Source organism: Saccostrea cucullata, unplaced genomic scaffold (genome assembly GCF_032062105.1).
Source record: "Saccostrea cucullata isolate Sc308-1 unplaced genomic scaffold, CSIRO_AGI_Scuc_v1 ctg180, whole genome shotgun sequence".
Classification (NCBI taxonomy): domain Eukaryota; kingdom Metazoa; phylum Mollusca; class Bivalvia; order Ostreida; family Ostreidae; genus Saccostrea; species Saccostrea cuccullata.
Genome location: NW_026936265.1, coordinates 199,878 through 218,332, shown reverse-complemented (window position 1 = coordinate 218,332; position 18,455 = coordinate 199,878). Strand labels below are relative to the sequence as shown.

General features: G+C 33.0%; 1 protein-coding gene across 2 annotated transcripts; it reads left to right on the top strand.

The window, feature by feature from the left end:
• Nucleotides 1–1,072: 1,072 nt before the first annotated feature.
• On the top strand, nt 1,073–18,242 carry LOC134245169 (zinc phosphodiesterase ELAC protein 2-like). Of its 2 annotated transcripts, none has more exons than XM_062727428.1 (21): nt 1,073–1,313; nt 1,420–1,488; nt 3,012–3,088; nt 3,626–3,708; nt 3,807–3,864; nt 5,926–6,003; nt 6,218–6,261; nt 6,976–7,049; nt 8,701–8,743; nt 8,983–9,016; nt 12,556–12,712; nt 12,854–13,072; nt 13,344–13,462; nt 13,892–13,985; nt 14,194–14,332; nt 14,602–14,750; nt 15,098–15,161; nt 15,282–15,405; nt 16,710–16,788; nt 17,293–17,446; nt 17,788–18,242. In XM_062727428.1, exons 1-21 carry the CDS (start codon nt 1,114–1,116, stop codon nt 17,917–17,919), a joined length of 2,190 nt encoding a protein of 729 aa, XP_062583412.1. In that variant the 5' UTR covers nt 1,073–1,113; the 3' UTR covers nt 17,920–18,242. The 2 variants fall into 2 exon arrangements, with proteins under 2 accessions (XP_062583412.1, XP_062583411.1); XM_062727427.1 differs by having other exon boundaries at nt 6,215–6,261.
• Nucleotides 18,243–18,455: the final 213 nt, after the last annotated feature.

The following is an 18,455-nucleotide window of genomic DNA, read 5'->3' as shown; positions in this document are numbered from 1 at the left end:
ATTTCGGGGGGGGGGGGGGGGGGGTAGAGGCCAACCTTTTTCAACAGCTTCTTTCAATAACAATTTTTCTGGAATTCAATGCTACATTTCCTTGATATCAATTTCCCGTAGTCTAAATGGAGGGGGGGGGAACAACCAGCCTTTCAATGAACATTTCCAATAGTAAAAGTAATGTTTGAAAAAAAAAGTGGGGGGGGGGGGGGCAGCCCCCCCCCCCCGTTGCTACGTGCCTGTAATTTTAAATTCTATAACTCTTATTTATGTCTACAGTATAGTTGTCATATTTTTCAAATATAAGATAAGGGCTAAAAGAAATGTTTTTATTTTCTCAAATATGACAAAAATATCAAAACAACGCATTTTATGTACTAACATGTAAAGATTAAATACATGTAGATGAAAAGTCACAATTACCGCCTCCACTCATCTAATCTCCAGTGCATCCCCAAGTAATTTTCTAAATGCCAGTTCTTAAAAATGTCATCATCTCATAATCAATTTAGGATTATTCCATAAAATTTGGATAGATATACAGCTGTATTTTGATAAGCTTGATATCACATTAGATGCAACTTTTACGTATATGTTGTGAATGCTAATTTCACAGGGAAAGTTTTATTTCTTTAATAATTAAATTAATTTAATAAATATTATTCTAACCATGTTAACGAAATGAAGTCTGCAGAAACTGTGGGTCTTGGTTCTTCTCTCGGTTCTTTTGACATTTTAATGCAACTGAAACAGGAACAGTTTTTTTTTTCTTTTAAAAGAGAAAATTTAATTCTTTAAAAAGAATTTCTTTTTGATTTATCTTTAATTAAAATAACATCAAAGCAAAATATAGTATACAGTAACATTGATCTACAAGGTTTTTTTTTTTTTTTTTTTTTTTTTTTATAAATTCTTTTAATACTAAAGGTGCAACTTGTCTAAACTTTTTGTTTGCTTGTTTTGTAACACCCCCCTCTAAGAAACAATAAAACGAAAATAAATCGGGATCGAGATTCCGAGGTCCATGCTTCCAGTGATTGACTGACATGCATTTCATTATTGTCAATTCAGTTCTGTTGAAGTTCATTTAAAATGTAAGCTTTAATGTAAAGTCACACTTATATGATGTTTCTATCTTCCAAACTACGAAGATCGTTCATGCAAGTATGGAATGTGGCAGTGATTATGCCAGTCCGACTTGCCTCTACAAAAGTTGCCACAGAAATCGGCCACCCATTCCGAGTTGTTGTGCTTGGAAATGGCGGGAGAGGAACAAGTAGATGCTTGGCTATAGTTCCCGAAAGAACAACTGTTCGCTCAATGTAAGCATTTTTATTTTTACGAAAATATCAAGAACTTTACATTAATCTGTAAACCGAAGAACTGCTAAAGATGAATGATTGTAAAAACTGTTTATTTGAATTTCAGACCGCCTGAAAGATTTGTCATCAACTATAGTGATTCAGCAGGATGTAATCTGATTGATGTACGCTTAGGGTAAGTGAATACAAGGTCAAACAAAAGATTTGTATTTGAATCTTAGTAAGCTTTAAATTTAAAATATAAGGGTATGCTCTTTCTTCAGATGGGATCAACTTCCGATCAAGTGACCTCATCGTTAAGTTTACTTTGAGTTGAGACTTCAAATGAAAGCCATGTGCTTAGACTTTCATCTACCCTAAAAAAAAAATGGTGCAAAATATGCCTGGACACACTGCAGAATCTAGTCTGAAATATTTGATGTTTACCCGGCTGTTTAAAGTGATTTTGATATTTTACGTGCCCGGAAAATATCAGAACCAGTGCCATTATGAAAACTGGAAATTTCCTCATCTCCAGCAAGAGCCTATTTTCGATACTTCAAACTGAATTAAATGCCAAATTTACAATTCATCAATAGCACGATGCCTTTTGTACTCACCAATACCGATGAAAAGAAAATATCAATCTACATTTCGATACAGATCTTGCAAGATTTTAAATTGCACTAAATGACAAGAAAACTCGTCGTAATGATAAAATATTTTCATCAAACTGTATATTTAATTATAAACTAACATTATAAATGATGTTGGTGAGTACTAAGGGCATTGCACCATTGATAAAATGTGAATTCAGCATTTAATTCAGTTTGCAAATATCGAAAATCAACCCAAGAATGCCGTCTCCATCTGGAGGTGGCAAATTCCCTGTTTTCATAATCGCGCCAGTTCTGACGTTTCCCTGGCATGTAAAGTATCAAAACCGTTCAAATATTTCGGACTAAGAATGCAGAATCAAATAGAAGAAAGTAATTTTTACAATCAGAAATTTACTCTTAGCCGCCATATTGTAGGGCAACATTCCCATATCTCCTTCATTATTCAACCAAGTTCAATTTGTTATATTGATTACTGAGGTAAAGATAACAAATTTTTCTTATGAATATAATGTTTAAAATTGGTTGCTCAAAGAGGTAAATTCAGGCCATCCTTAAAAAGAAATTTTTTTGCGGTAACGCGCCTCATCATTTTAGGTGTGGGTAGGTAGGTAGGCTTATTTTTTTTTTTTTTTGAGACAAAAGGTCAGAAATAAATTTCGATTATATAGAGATATTAACTATGTCTTAGATTTCACTTTAAGTTACTAATCAAACAAGAAAATTAAGGCATTCTTATTGAATCCAATTTGAACCGATAAAAAAAATCCAGTAGGGTGGATTTTGGTGGGTCGGTCGCGTTACCGCAAAAAAACAATTTTTTAAGGATGGCCTCACTACTTTGCCCTACAAGATGGTGGCTAAGGGGAATAACTCCTAGGCAAAATATATCATAGGAAAAGGGTCTATTGGTGCATATTGATGTTATCACATATACAATAAGATTGGATATATCAACCACTTTACATTTGTACATGTTGTAAAAAATTCTGATACTCACAAGATGGTGAGTGTTTGAGTTTCTTTCAGGCAAATATTCTAGCTTGTGATTCAAGTTAAGTTTTTTTTCTGTTTCTCCATTAAAATTTCAATTTTTTAACAGGGATTTTACAGCAAAAGAACAACAAGTACATGTCTTAACAACAAGCAATGCCATTGAAAATACCACTGGATTGGGCAGTAAGTTGTCCCTCACATCAAAACGTGGAGGCCCTTAGTCATGTGTTTCTGTTTCTCCAGATAACTCCAGTATCTATCAATGTACAAACTTTTTATCTACTTCAAAGGGAAAGGTGTTAAAGGGAAATAACTGCCTCTGTTCAGAATGATGTGGTCAATTTGATGACCCAAAGTCAACATTATTGATTATGATTATTTCAGCTTTTGTGATTCAATTTTTTTATTGACAGACTTCCATATAATGTAAAATACAGGTGAATTATAAATTAAGACTTAAAGACATAATAGTATAGATTTATGAGTTGACTAATGTCAAAAGATCCAATGAGAGGTTTGTTGTGATGCAATAATCTTATTAAACATGCAGGTTTAATATTTGTAAGGAAGGAAAGGTTGTAAACAGTCTTTTTAGTTTTATATCAACAACATACCGGTACATGTAGCTATTAATCTTATGCATGTATACATTAATACATACATGTAGCTATAAATGTTTTACATGTATCTACATCATGTGACTCCTATTTCTCTATGTAGTGGTGACGACAGACTATGTTTGGCGGGATTTGCCGGGATGTGATGGTAAAACTCCACTGACTGTGTACTCTCCGCCAGGATTGGTAAGTGAAAAAATTTCTACCCATCAAAAGGTCTAGACACTTGTCGTTTTGGGCTTTTGCTTAAAATTATTAATTAAATATTGGTGTTAATATTTTAGGAGAAAGCTTTTAAACACAGGCCTGAGATAGTGAAAGCCATGTTAGGTGGATATTTAAGTAAGTATTAAATTACAAAGAGTTGATGGATAATGTAGCAAATGTTATGATACACTATCATGTCATTTTATATTTTTAGCTCCTCTGAGCCAAAGGCTCAAAGAGCTAATGCTATGGCCATTTGTGCGGTGTGCGTAAACTTTTTAGAATATGGGCCATAACTCGAGAACCCCTTGGCCAATCAGTACCAAATTTGTCACAGGGTATCTTTGGCCCAAGGGCTACCATTTGTACTAAAATAAGGGTTGGGACCCTTAAACAAGGGGAGATAATCAGGAAAACAAAACCAAAAGTACTGGTTGCTAAAAAATCTTCTTCTCTATAACCACCAGGCAGATTTTCACCAAACTTACATACAAGGATCAGGATATGTGGAAGATTAAAATTTGCACGGGGAATTACCCTGGGGCAAAGGGCGTGGTCTCAAGGTCACTTCAAAGTTGACCTAAATTTACAATTAATAAAAACATGTATATTTTGCTTACTATAAGGATTAGGATCATCAAATCTTGTAAGTTGATGCATCTTACCACTTCACATCATGTTAACTCAAAAGTAGGTCACGGTGACCTACTTTTTAAATTTTGCGGGGATTTGTTTTCAAATTGATTTGAAGGCATATTTTGGACACTTTAAGGCCTATGATCATCAAACTTTGTCAGTTGATGCATTTTGGGTCCTCAAACAATGTCAACTTAAAATTAGGTCATTGTGACCTACTTTTTGAACTTTATGACTTATCTTTTTAAAAACATTAAATCCCATTATTTCAGACACTGGGAGGTTTAGAATCATCAAATCTTGTACTTTGATGCATCTTGGGACCTTAAAACATATTTATGAAAAAGTAGGTCACTGTGACCTACTTTTTGAATTTTGCCATCATTTGTTTTCAAATTGTTTAAAACGCATATTTTGATTACCTTCAGACCTTCGATCATCAAACTTGGTCAGTAGATGCATCTTGGGTCTTTGAAAAATGTCTACCAAAATGTAGGTCACGATGACCTACTTTCTACATTTTATGGCTATATTTAAGTATCTTAGGTATTTATTGGCTTAGAATCTTCAAACTTTGTGAGTCGATGCATCTTGGGTTTTCGGAGAGTGACGACCAAAAAGTAGGTCATGGTGACCTACTTTTGACATTTTGTGGCTATAATTAAGTATCTCTGGTACTTATTGACCTAAAATCATCAAACTTTGTCAGTTGATGTATCTTGGGTTTTCGGAGATTGTCGACCAAAAAGTAGGTCACAGTGACCTACTTTTGACATTTTATGGCTATATTTAAGTATCCCAGGCACTTATTGGCTAAGAATCATCAAACTTTGTTAGTTGAGGCATCTTGGGTTTTCGGAGAATGTCGAATAAAACGTAGGTCACAGTGACCTACTTTTGAATATCTCAGGTACTTATTTAATTAGAATCATCAAACTTTGTCAGTTTAGGCACCTTGGGTTTTTGGATAACGTCGACCAAAAAGTAGTCACCGTGACCTACTTTTGACATTTGATGGCTATATTTAATTATCTCTGGTACTAATTGGCTTAGAATCGTCAAACTTTGTCATTTGATGCATCTTGGGTTTTCAGAGAATGCTGATCAAAAAGTAGGTCATGGTGACCTACTTTTGAATATCTCAGGTACTTATTTAATTAGAATCATCAGTCTTTGTCAATTAATGTATCTTGAGTCCTCAGAAAATTTCAATCAAAAGGTAGGTCACTGTGACCTACTTATGGTATCTTATAATTATATTATAATATCTTCAGTCTTAACTGGCTAAATATTATCAAACTTTGTAAGTTAATGCATTTTGGGTCTTATGATACTAATAGAGTTGGAGGCTTCTAATAGAAGTGATAGATTGTACAATTTATCAGAAGAGCGATTCAAGGCCCTTGGGCCTTTTGTTATTTTAGCTATTTTGAAGATAAGATTATTTTAATCATATAAAAGTGCTAAAAATTAGAACTCTTTAGTGTCTTGTGCATTGTATAAACTTTTCTTCACATTCATGCTCATCTTGTTCTGTAATGGCAATATTTTCTTTTCTAGAACTCACAAATTCTGTCAACATTGATTGTTCAATGTTTAAAGTTCGCAACATTGTCCTGAAAAAGAGGGGACGTTCAGGTATGTTAAAACCAGACGGATGTCAAAGAGGATCCAATACTTCATAACCACAATCTGATTATATTTAAAGTTATCCTATTTTCTTATGAATATAATATGTGATGGATATTACATGTAATTATAATATGAATCTTATAAAGGCAGAAATTTTTCCTTTTCCAGGTTTTAATTAACATATAGTTGTATGATTTGGTTTTGTTTTTTTTTTAAGCAGAGAAGGAGTCTGATGCAACTGATGTTTATTCCTATGTGCTTGAGGTACAGTGTATTGAAGAAATTTAATAAAAGTAAACATTGATATTTTTATTTTGAGAAAAATTATTTAATCCATATAATTAAACAAAATTACTGTAAAAGCAGAAATATTTGTTGTGGATAAAATTTTGTTTATTTCGTTGTTGAACATTATCAACAAAATTAAATCCCACCCAGAATTTTTTTGTGACTATATATTGAATAGGGTTACTTTCAACAGAATTAAATGTCAATGAAACCTTCAGTTAGTAGATGACAAATAAATGAAATTTTATCCCTACAAAAATTTGTGCTTCTACAGTTGTTTAGTCATATTTTATCAATCATATTGTATCATGAAGATCTTAAAATTTAAAAACATAATTTTGTTGGTGGTTCACATATCTTGAACAACAACCAACCTGACTTAATTAAACCTGGGGCCACCAGATCAGAATATGTCCATTTTACCACTATCTCGTATTTTTTTTTTTACATATTATATAAACATACACCAGTACAATTATTTACTGAAACAATATGTATATGTGTAGCCATGGTTGTTAGGGTGGTGGTCACATGTTGATTTCAAAGTTTAAAAGATACCTCTTTTAAGTGTCTTTGGAAATTGTCATGTGAACAACAAGTCAACAGAATATCAAATGAATATTTCAGTGTATGTTAGGTTGTTGAAATCTTTCTTCCACACTTTGTATATAGTCCACTTGATGTTTGTAGATGCCAGCCTATACTGAGTCCAGTTCACATTATAAAAGACACAACACACCAAGTCAATGTCCAGAAAACTTAGGGTAAATATTGTTTTAAGAAGCATTCTTGATAGTCTCTTTATTTTTTGTTGCCCTAACTTTGGGGTCTTTTCTTCTGTCATTCTGTCTGCCGATAACAATTTCATTTCTGAATGATATATCACAATATCTTTGAGCTTTTACAATGAAATTTTATATTAAAACTTCCCGTGGGACAAAGAAGACCCTCATTCATTTCAAGGTCAAAAGGATATAAGTGAACATCAGAAATCTATAACATTGGCAAAAAAATAAATAGTTTTCAGTTAAAACTACAGTCAATTCTCGAATTATCGCCATTCGATTCATCGCCATTTTCGCAATACCGCCATGATTTCCCAAGAACGTTTTTCCTGCTATATGAAATTCTCTTTATAACGCCAAATTCGCATACCGCCATCCGCCACCCAGGGACCCTGTTTTCACAACAAACGTCCATTTTTAAGTGATAATTATCTCGATAATACCGCCACAGGTGCATGTGGTCAGTGAAGCGCGGCTAGTTGATTTACGCTATCCCTGTTGTAAAACATGCAAAGCCAGTCAAGGTACATGCACTTAAGTAAACAATAATTTTAACATGAACTGTTAGAATAATTTTGTTTTCTGTTTAATAAAATCATTTAGTCAAGGCTTCGCCACGAAAGCGGTTGTTGTGAAGTACGCCGATAACAATATTTTTTGATGTCCTCTGCTTTTAAAAACAATGCAAAGATTGCTTAAAAAATGATTATGTCAGAAATTGTGAACGTTTCATTAACAATGATGTCATAAACAATGAATTTATTCAAGAACTCATTTTACGTACTATAGGCAATATATCACGACGATCGACCCAGCATTTTTTTTTCAATATCAGACGTGCAGATTTACGTGCATACACATGTACTTGTCTTTATTTCATAACTGAATATTTTGTTTTAGCGAAATTGTACATAAAAAAATTACTTGAAGTACTTTCGAATTTAGAAATATGTTTATATATACCTGTACATGTAATAATAAGAATAGCTAGGAACGATAACTCTATGTCTTATTTCTTAAAAGATGGAAAAATTCAATTCATCGCCAAATTCGTTATACCGCCATGATTTCTAAATTACAAAAGCTGGCGGTTTATCGAGAATTAACTGTATTTTTACTTGGATCTTTTTCATTGAAATTTTTCAACTTCCAATAATGTAAGGAAAGCCCCTTCTGATTTTGAATTTCAAGTTCAAAGTTAGAAATATATATTACCAAAAAAAAATGTTTGCAGATGATAACTAGCTTTCTAACCAATTTCCAATTGATTTTATATTCACTCCCTACGACATGACGAAGACCCCTGTAGATTTTTAGGTCAAAAGGTCAAGTTCAAAAATTAATATCTTGATTAATCATAAAATGGTTCGCTGGTTATAACTTTATGAGTCATGAATTTCTTTAACTAAATAAAGGTCCTTATTTATTTTAAGGCAAAAAGTTGAAAGGTCAAGGTAGATTTCTTTCTCTCTTCATCTGCATTTTTCAGGTTTTTCACTCTTTTCTTTTTACCTCAAGCAAGGGACCGAATTCCCTAAATTAGTTTGTTTAATTCCCTATATTAGTTTGTTTTCAATAAAAATCCTGAGTTTTTAACTAAAAAAGAACATTTAAAGATTGTTTATTGTAGGTTTTGTCATGAGGATGAAGTAAGGACTGAATCTAGTACAAAGGTTTGTGTTCATGAGATTGGTGAAAGAAGTTTTTTGAAGAGCACATATTTAATTTAAATGTCATATTTTAGTTTTATTTATATGAATTAAGTCAGAATTGAAGAAAGAATTATAATTGTTCGAACATATAACTTAAAATCATTGTTTGGTTTATTTTCACCACACCTACCAAGTGCACTATCTTTTAGCATGACCATGTTAAAGCCATTAAAGATTTCTTTTAATCCTCTGATTTCCAGTCTGCTGAAAGACAAAGAAGAGATGCCCTTCTTGGTAGGTTCAATTAAACAGTTTTTCAGAGAAAAGGAATATTGCCGTTGTACACTTTTTACAATGGAGTGCCTCAATAAAGTTATATCCTTGAGAATGCAAATATAAAAGAACTTTATTATACCCCACGCAACAAGTTGCGTGAGGTACAGTTAATTCTCGATAAACCGCCACCTTTTGTAATTGAGAAATCATGGCGGTATAACGAATTTGGCGATGAATTGAATTTCCCATCTTTTAGGAAACAAGAAGAAGAGTTACCGTTCTTAGAAATACCATTTAGTGTTTCTATTCTTATCATTACACGTACATGTATATAAAAACATATTTCTAAATTTGAAAATACTTCAAGGAATTTTTTAGGTACAATTTCGCTAAAACAAAATGTTCAGTTCTGAAATAAAGACAAATACATGTGGATGCGTGTAAATCTGCACGTCTGATATTGAAAAAAACACATGCTGGGTCGATTGTCGTTATATATTAACGATAGTACGTAAAATTAATTCTTGAATACACTCATTGTTTATGGCATCATTGGTAATGAAACGTTCACAATTTATACCATATAATTATTTTTAAAGCAAACTTTGCAAGGTTTAAAGCAGAGATCATCAAAATAATTTCGTAATTGGCGTACTTTAACAATTAATGACCGCTTTCGTGGCGAAGCCATGACTAAATGATTTTTATTAAACAGAAAACAAAATTATTATAACAGTTCATGTTAAAATTATTGTTTATTTCATTCGTAATAATTGTTTAATTGCATGTACATCGTCTGGCTTTGTATGCCTTACAACAGGGATGGTGTCAACCAATTAGCCGCGCTTCACTGACCACATGCACCTGTGGCGGTATATCGAGATAATTGACACTTAAAAATGGACATTTGTTGTGAAAACAGGGTGGCGGATGGCGGTATGCGAATTTGGCGTTATAAAGAGAATTTTATATAGCAGGAAAAACGTTCTTGGGAAATCATGGCGGTATGGCGAAAATGGCAATGAATCGAATGGCGATAATTCGAGAATTGACTGTATAATGTTTTTTAATGTTTCCGTCAGAGTGTCAGTCACTCAGTGAGTCAGTCCGTCAGTCCTGTTTTTTTGTCAGCACAACTCCTCGTAAACCGCTGTATAGAATTTTGTCAAACTTTGCAGATAATTAAGGACACAATGTATAGATGTGCATGTTATCAGGAAATTCTGATTCCTTTATTTTTTCCGGGAATTTCCACACTTTTAAACTTAGATTTTTTGGCCATATCTTCAATATAGAGAAGAACAGTTTGTCAGTGCAACTCCTTTTAAACCACTGAACAGAATTTCTTCAAACTTTGGAGATATTTAGGACACAATGTGTAGATGTGCCATTCCGATTTCTTTATTTTTCTGGGAATTTCGGCACTTTTCAACTTAGAGTTTTGTCCAAAAGGTGAACATTTTGTCAGCGCAACTCCTCATAAACCGCTGCACAGAATTTCGTCAAACTTTGCAGATAATTAAGGACACAATGTATAGATGTGCATATTACCAGGAAATTCGGAATCCTTTTTTTTCTGGGAATTTCAGCACTTTTCAACTTAGATTTTTGGGGATATCTTGAATATAATGATGAACAGTTTGTCAGCGCAACTGCTCATAAACCGCTGAACAGAATTTCATCAAACTTTGCAGATAATTAGGACATAATGTATAGATGTGCATATTACCAGGAAATTCCAAATCCTTTTTTTTTCTGGGAATTTCAGCACTTTCCAACTTAGATTTTTGGGAATATCTTGAATATAATGATGAACAGTTTGTCAGCGCAACTGCTCATAAACCGCTGCAGAGAATTTCATCAAACTTTGCAGATATTTAGGACACAATGTGTAGATGTGCATATTACTGGGAAATTCCGATTCCTTTATTTTTTCCGGGATTTTCAGCACTTTGAGTTTTGGGTGAGCGTGGGGTATGTTTTACTATTAAGTTGACCAAAATTTAAGTATTTACAACCTTGTTTTCAAAAGTGTTCTTATCTGCAAATATCCGGTATAGAAATAAATTCAATTACATGCATTAACAACAAAAATTTTACACTGGAAATTAAAAATTTGAGACTTGAGTCAAAGTCCGTTTCATGATCCCGGGGCCTGAAGAGCTTATGCATTGGTGAGGTAGGAGTCATCCTTCCATCTGTGTGTCTGTCCATCTATAAAAAAGTGATAGAACTTTACAAAAGGTGATACCATATTACTAAAAGTAGAAATTGCATTGAAAATCTAAACCACTACTCCGTCCACAGTTTTAGTCTAATTTCAATAAGATTTGGTACACAGGTAGACCTCACAAAGATACAATGTTCTGTTGTATTGGTTCTTCATTGTGACAAATTATGTTGCCATGCACTAAAAATAGGAAATTTCTTTCAAAAATGCTAACCCGCCTACAGTTTTTATTCACTTTCAATAAGTCTTGACACACAAGTAGACTATACTGAGGAACATATGTAATTATTTTTTTATGCCCCCCTTCGAAGAAGGGAGGGCATATTGCTTTGCTGCTGTCTGTCGGTATGTCGGTCGGTCTGTCGGTCCACTTAGTTTCCGTTAATTTTCTTCGCAACTATTGCACATACTGAAATGAAATTTGGTATACAGGTATATCTCATAAATATCTAGGTCAAGTTTTGTTTTGGTAATGATCACACCATTTTTGACAGAGTTATGCCCCTTGGACTTAGAAAAATTCCAATCATTTGCGGTTTCCGTTCATTTTCTTTGCAACCGTTGCACATACAGAAATGAAATTTGGTATACAGATATATCACATGAAAATCTTGGTCAAGTTTTATTATGGGTACGATCGCACCATTTTTGAAAGAGTTATGCCCCTTGGACTTAGAAAAATTCCAATCATTTGCAGTTTCTGTTCATTTTCTTTGCAACCGTTGCACATACTGAAATGAAATTTTATATACAGATATATCACATGAAAATCTAGGTCAGATTCTATTATGGGTACGATCGCTCCATTTTTGACAGAGTTATGCCCCTTGGACTTAGAAAAATTCCAATCATTTGCAGTTTCTGTTCATTTTCTTTGCAACCGTTGCACATACTGAAATGAAATTTAGTATACAGATTCATCATATGAATATCTAGGCCTAGTTTTGTTTTGGGTAAAATCGGCTCATTTTTGACAGAGTTATGCCCCTTGGACATAGAAAAATTCCATTATTTGCAGTTTTAGTTCATTTTCTTCGCAACCTTTGCACGTACTGAAATGACATTTTGTATACAGATTTATCATATGTATATCTATGTCAAATTCTGTTTTGGGTACAATCGTGCCATTTTTGACAGAGTTTTGCTCTTTTGGACTTGGAAAAATTCCAATTGGGGGGAGGGGGGCATAAGTGTTTTACAAACATCTCTTGTTTATAAGTTGAAGATAAAGTTTAACCACAGGTTTAGAAGCAAACCTTGTGACAATGAAGTTCAACTTGCTGTACAAACAAATCTCAGATACATTTTAATTTTTTTTATGTTTTAGTGATTGAATGTCCAAGTGAGGATTATTTGACAAGTTTAATGAAAAACCGCCAGTTTTATGAATACCAGAAGGGTGGAAAGGCGCATGCCTGTTTGGTGGTCCATATGTCTACGAGTCAAATACTGAATAGCAGTAGATACTGCAGATTTATGGAAAGGTAAGCCTAGCTATAGCTTTGTGGAATCCTAGTAAAGAATGTTGTTTTAGAACTTGTAGTTGAATGATGCTTTGTTGCAAATGGATGCTTCCTTTCTGAAATGACTGTTGAGTTTTGAATTGACTTTTCCCTGCTTTCAAGGTTTGGTGAGGACACGCAGCACTTACTTCTTCATGAGGGATGCCAGAACAATGTATCTCCAGTCGTGTACAACATCAACAGAGTGTTGAATCATATCAATAAAGACATTTTTCCAAAATTGAAAGATGGAGAGCTGAAGGAACCAGATTTCTCACAGAAGGTGTTAAATGCTGTCAACTTCATGGAGTACCTGTATCGTCCTGGAAACCCCTCATTTAGGTTTGTTCTACTGCTCCTCCTCAAAAAGCATTTCAGAGTTCAAAGAAAATCAACATTTTAAAATTATGTACCCATGAAGTCTGTCTTTATTGAGTGTTATGACTTTGTTGCTCATTTACCAAGTGATAGTCCTTGACTTAATAGAGAGCATGAACTAAAGGAAGATAAAGAAAACAAAGCAGTTTCATTCATTTTTAGTGCACATTTCAACAAATGTAAAGTTGTTGTCACAAGGAGCAAGTAACTAATTTAAGTAATTTGTTTTTGTTAGGATGAATATAGAAATGCAGAAATATAATCAAAACTGGGTAGATCAACTGCTGACAAATGTACCAGATTTTGATGATAAAGTAAAGAGATTAGAGACATTGTACCAACAAGCAAACACTGGTAAGTTAGAGTTTGTGTACTAATGGTATAGAGATATAAAGATTCATATATTATAAATGAAGTTTCAATGTCTCACAGTGAACAACATGTTTTCATTTGCATGTGTTTTCAAAATGATGGAATTTTTTTTGTGAAAAGGGGTGTACAAACAAAGCATACTTGTTATGTTTATACTGTATGATCCAATATTTCATCAGCAATTCATGGCCAACTGGTTCAAGAACAATAATAATATTGTATCAGTGTTTCTCATAACTGTTAAATCTTAAAACCTGCAAAAAATTATCTTTTGAAAAAAAAAATAGAGCTGAACCCTTGAATAGAAGATTGTTATAGACAGATTTTTCATCTAAAGTTCTCTGTCGTCTTTTGATTTTGATAATATGTATGATTTATTTAGCAGTTTACTTACAATATTTTGTGTTGTAGATCCTGAATCCTACCCCCAAGTTGTCTTTCTTGGAACTTCTGGTGCCACAATTGTAAAAGGAAGAAATCAAAGTTGTATTCTAGTTAAAATTGAGTAAGTAATGATTTTATTGTTTTTTAGCTTTGAAAGTTTCATGGAATTGGCTCTGTTTTACTATTACGTTGTATTGCTAAATCAGTAAACATTTTATAATTAGAAACCTTGAATCCACTATAGTAGGGTATACTATTTTTAACCAGTGAATTTATTTCTTTTATTCAGGCAATCCATTTTGACTTCTTTGTATTATCACTGTTTTCAGTAAGGACAACTCTATTATGATGGATTGTGGGTCAGGATCCTATAATCAGATGGTTAACCTGTTTGATAGGGATGTAGAAATGGAGCTGGCCAAAGTCAAAATGATCTTCATCTCCCACATACATCTGGATCATCATCTAGTAAGAAATTTTCGAATATGATGAGATCTACAGTTAAATTTTGAATATCGAATATTTTAAAATATCTAGAATACCATTGATATGACACAGTCATTTAGAAATCCCAATCACTTTTCCTTTATGTAACTCACCTTCAGTATCTTGAACCCTGGGATATCTCAAAATTTCCTGACTGCCAGTTCCAACAAGTACAAGATAACAAGCTAATAGCTATGGATCCTTTGAAGCAGGTATTGCTGTAAAATCACATATTCTCCATTTAATTACAGGGTTTACAGTACATTTTGAAAAAGTGCTATGAAGCAAGACAGTCCTGTGGCTTAGGGAATCAGCCATTGTATTTACTGGCCTGTAGGAAGCTACAAGCCATCTACCTCCATTCTATACCAGAGCTTTACTGCCTTCAGGATTATTACACGTAAATAGACTAAGATTCGCCTTATGTCTATGTAATCTAAAACAGTACAGTATTGTTGTTAGAAATTGCAGTCCTGTCTGTAAGATATTTTTGTCTCTATCTGAAAACACACTAATTAAAAAAAATAAAAAGAGAGAAAAAACAAAAATGAGTGAATGAAAAACAGCAGATTGATGAATATACTGTACCTTACTATCTTTACATTTACATGCACGCATGATAATACTGATGACAGTTATACATTACATGTAATACATTAATGAATTATTCGTAGATGTAATTTTTTCAAAAATTGCTATTAATTTTGTCTATTCATATTAATAAAATAAAGACCTTTTTTTCATTAGGTTTGTTGACTATTACCGAGGTGAAAATTTTGAGCCCATCATGAAAGTTTTAGGGCTGAAATATGTAAGTATTTTTATTGTTAGGATCTCACTGTACAGGGTCCCTATTGTTATTAATTCCCTCCATCCATTTTGTCCATCATCTAATACTCATCCATTGTTTGATTTTCACCTGGTTTTATAGATGAGCTTTGATGATGTGATTCACTGTCCATTTTCCTGTGGTATCAACATCAAACATAGGAAAGGATGGAGTCTGGCCTACACAGGAGATGTGTATGAACTCTCAGAGACCTTTATCAATAATGGTCAGGATTTTTTGTTGATTAGATGTTCACAAATTTTTAATGAAAAGTTTTATATCAAGTAAAAGATGAAAAATAAAATATATTGGAATCTCCATATTTTAAAACTTCTCATATTGCATGTAAATACAATACTATATATTGTATATCCCTCTTATTTTGACTACCAGTACTACTTTATAGTAATAGAGAAACTTCAGGCCTGGGGGCCATAAAACTTAGACGAGGTCACTTTTAATATCAGTCTCACTTTTCATTCCTTTTGTAAACTGAAATCATAAGTGAGTTTGTCTAAGTTTTATGGCCCCCAGGCCAGATCATACTTATTTATGACAAGACGGTTTGTCAGATTGCAAGTTTTCAGGTCACCTGAGTCAATCAGGTGACCTATTGCTATTTGCTTTTGTCCATTATGCCATTGTGCATTGTGCATAAATTTTTTACATTTTCAACTTCTTCTCAAGAACCACTGGGTCAATTTCAACAAAACTTGCTTGAATCCTTGGATGAGGCTGATTCAAGTTCAAATGAAGGGACATGGCTTTTCCAAGGGGAGATAATTAAGAATTAGTGAGAAATTAATGGCATGTTTTAAAAATATTCTTCTCAAGAACCACTGGACAAGGTAAGATGAAACATATATGGTAACATCTTCAGGTAGTGTAGACTCAAGTTTGTTAAAATCATGACCCCCAGGGGTTGGATGGGGTATCCACAACTAAGAATCAAAGTTTTACATAGGAATGCATAGGGAAAATCTGTAAAAATTTTCTCTATTGTGATCAATCTTGCATGGATGGTGCAGGATGCACACTATCAGGATTGCTTCAAGTGCTAGGTCTCCGGTTTATGTTATCTAGATCATTGAACAGGTTGTAGTTTTTGAAGCAGGTTCATTCTAAAGTAACTATAACCAAGTGATAAATCTTGTAGACCAAAGTAACTGTGATCCCTACCTACATGTACATGTAGATCAAACTTACATTAGGTGATGCATTCTGGGTGGCACACTGCTAGACTTGCTTTTGATGATGGATTTTACCTTCCTTTTCTGCATGAGGGGCCATATTTTAAAAAGTTTTAATTTCTTCCCACTACCCAAGTATGTCTGTCATTTTAAAGCTGTATGGTGACTTAACTGTTGCTAGAGATGCACACTACCAGAGCATTGGTTTGATGCAAGACTTGCCTTACTAATAAAAACATTTGTTAAGGTGATTTCTTTTTATTTAGACTCCCTATGTTTTTAACATGAAACAAATAGTTTCTCATCTATTGAAAACACATCATAATTATTTTCATTATAGCTAAGAACTGCAGTATTTTAATTCATGAAGCTGCTTATGAAGACCATCATGTAAGAAAGAGACACACAAATCAACACAGGTGAGCACATAGTTACAAAATTAAACACCCATCCACCCCCAAATATAAGTAAAGGTGAGTGCACTCATATCTTGAAACAATAAAGCATGTGAGTGCACAAATTTCTCTAACAACACCATGCAGAGGAGACAAAACTGCCACTTAATTTTATCCTTATCTTGATTACATAATTTTAAACAGATTTAATATTAATTTTGCACATTCAAAGAGGTTTTGAAAATCTGAATTAATGGAGGCAGGAGTATGCCTTTACCACCTATACTTTTTGTGTTTTACTTAATATTACATCATGAATATGACATTTGCTCACAAAATTAAAGAAATTGATGCAAAACAAGGCATAAATGCAGTTTTGTAATATATAATAATAATATAATAATAAAATTATAATATATATATACATGATGTTGATTAAAACAATATTTACATGTATATCTTTATAAGTATTGTTTTACTTTAATTCATGGATTTATTGTTGTTAATTGTGTATTTTATTTGTTTTAGCTGCCAAAAGAATGCCATTTCAAATGGACAGAGAATGAAAGCTGAGTTCACTGTCCTAACACACTTATGTTGTACGTCAAAAGGTTGGATCTATCTGCCAGCAAAATCCAAGCACTTCACTACAGCTAACTTCTTTGCTCATGACTTCACAAAGGTACCTATCAGATACATGTGTATAATACTTTTCAGGTTTATGTAATGGAATTATGAACACATGTATTTAAGGAATAAATTTAATAGCTACCCAAGTTATGTTGTATAGTCAGGGTTAGGGCATCTTATGCTTTATAAACTGCAAAGCAGTTTATAAAAAAAAAAAAGGCATAATTTTTTCTACTCAGGTTATACTAGATTAACTTGGCCAGCTATTAAATTTATTCCTTATAATTTAATTTTATATCATTAAGTGTATAAAGTAAGATAATTTCTCTTTCAAAAAATGCCTTCAAATACATGTAGAACATATTTTAAGTTATAAACTGTGTTTGTTTTCAGATCAATTTAACTCATCGCCCTGTTTTGCACCTGTACGACGATTTAATTTATGAAGTCTTCCGAGGATGTGATGATAAAGCTCTAGAGTGGTACAGCAAAGACATGAGGAAAAAGAAGATGTTTGATTACTGATGATAGATACACGGATCAAGATGATCAGCTGTTCATTGTAACAGTGGGGATGTCTATGTATCTGTTGACCAATGGGTTGCCAAGATTTGTGTTTCTCATTACAAAAATTGAACTTGGAATAAGTTGTGTTATTCCTGTTCTCACACTGTTATCATTTTATGAATTGTAATGTACATTTGTAAGAAGCTGTGATATCTATGAATACATCTTTTAGCAATGCTTTTACAGACATTACCCGGTACAAAAAATATAAAAATGCTGTAATTTATAATAAAATACATGTATGTGGTTTTAAGACCTATTAAAATTCAACTTATTTTCTGCTGGATGAATTTTTTATGCCATGCTTAAAAGGGTACAGAAGCATTATATACATCTCAGAGAAATAACCTGATGAAGGTTTCAAGTCCTGGGGCCCGTTTTACAAAAGAACTTACGACTTAGGACCAAATTTAATTCTTTGTGTAACTTTTTAATTAACATTATATTAAAAAGTATTTTTAACTTTTTAAAAGGAATGAGAAATTCATCCTTTC

Excerpts from the sequence above, each read along its gene's own strand:
- LOC134245169 (XM_062727427.1), top strand. The coding sequence starts at position 1,114 with ATGATGTTTCTATCTTCCAAACTACGAAGATCGTTCATGCAAGTATGG. Across the intron at positions 3,865-5,925 it reads CATGTTAGGTGGATATTTAA|AACTCACAAATTCTGTCAAC; the intron begins GTAAGTATTAAA and ends TTTCTTTTCTAG. Across the intron at positions 14,333-14,601 it reads TACATCTGGATCATCATCTA|GGTTTACAGTACATTTTGAA; the intron begins GTAAGAAATTTT and ends ATTTAATTACAG.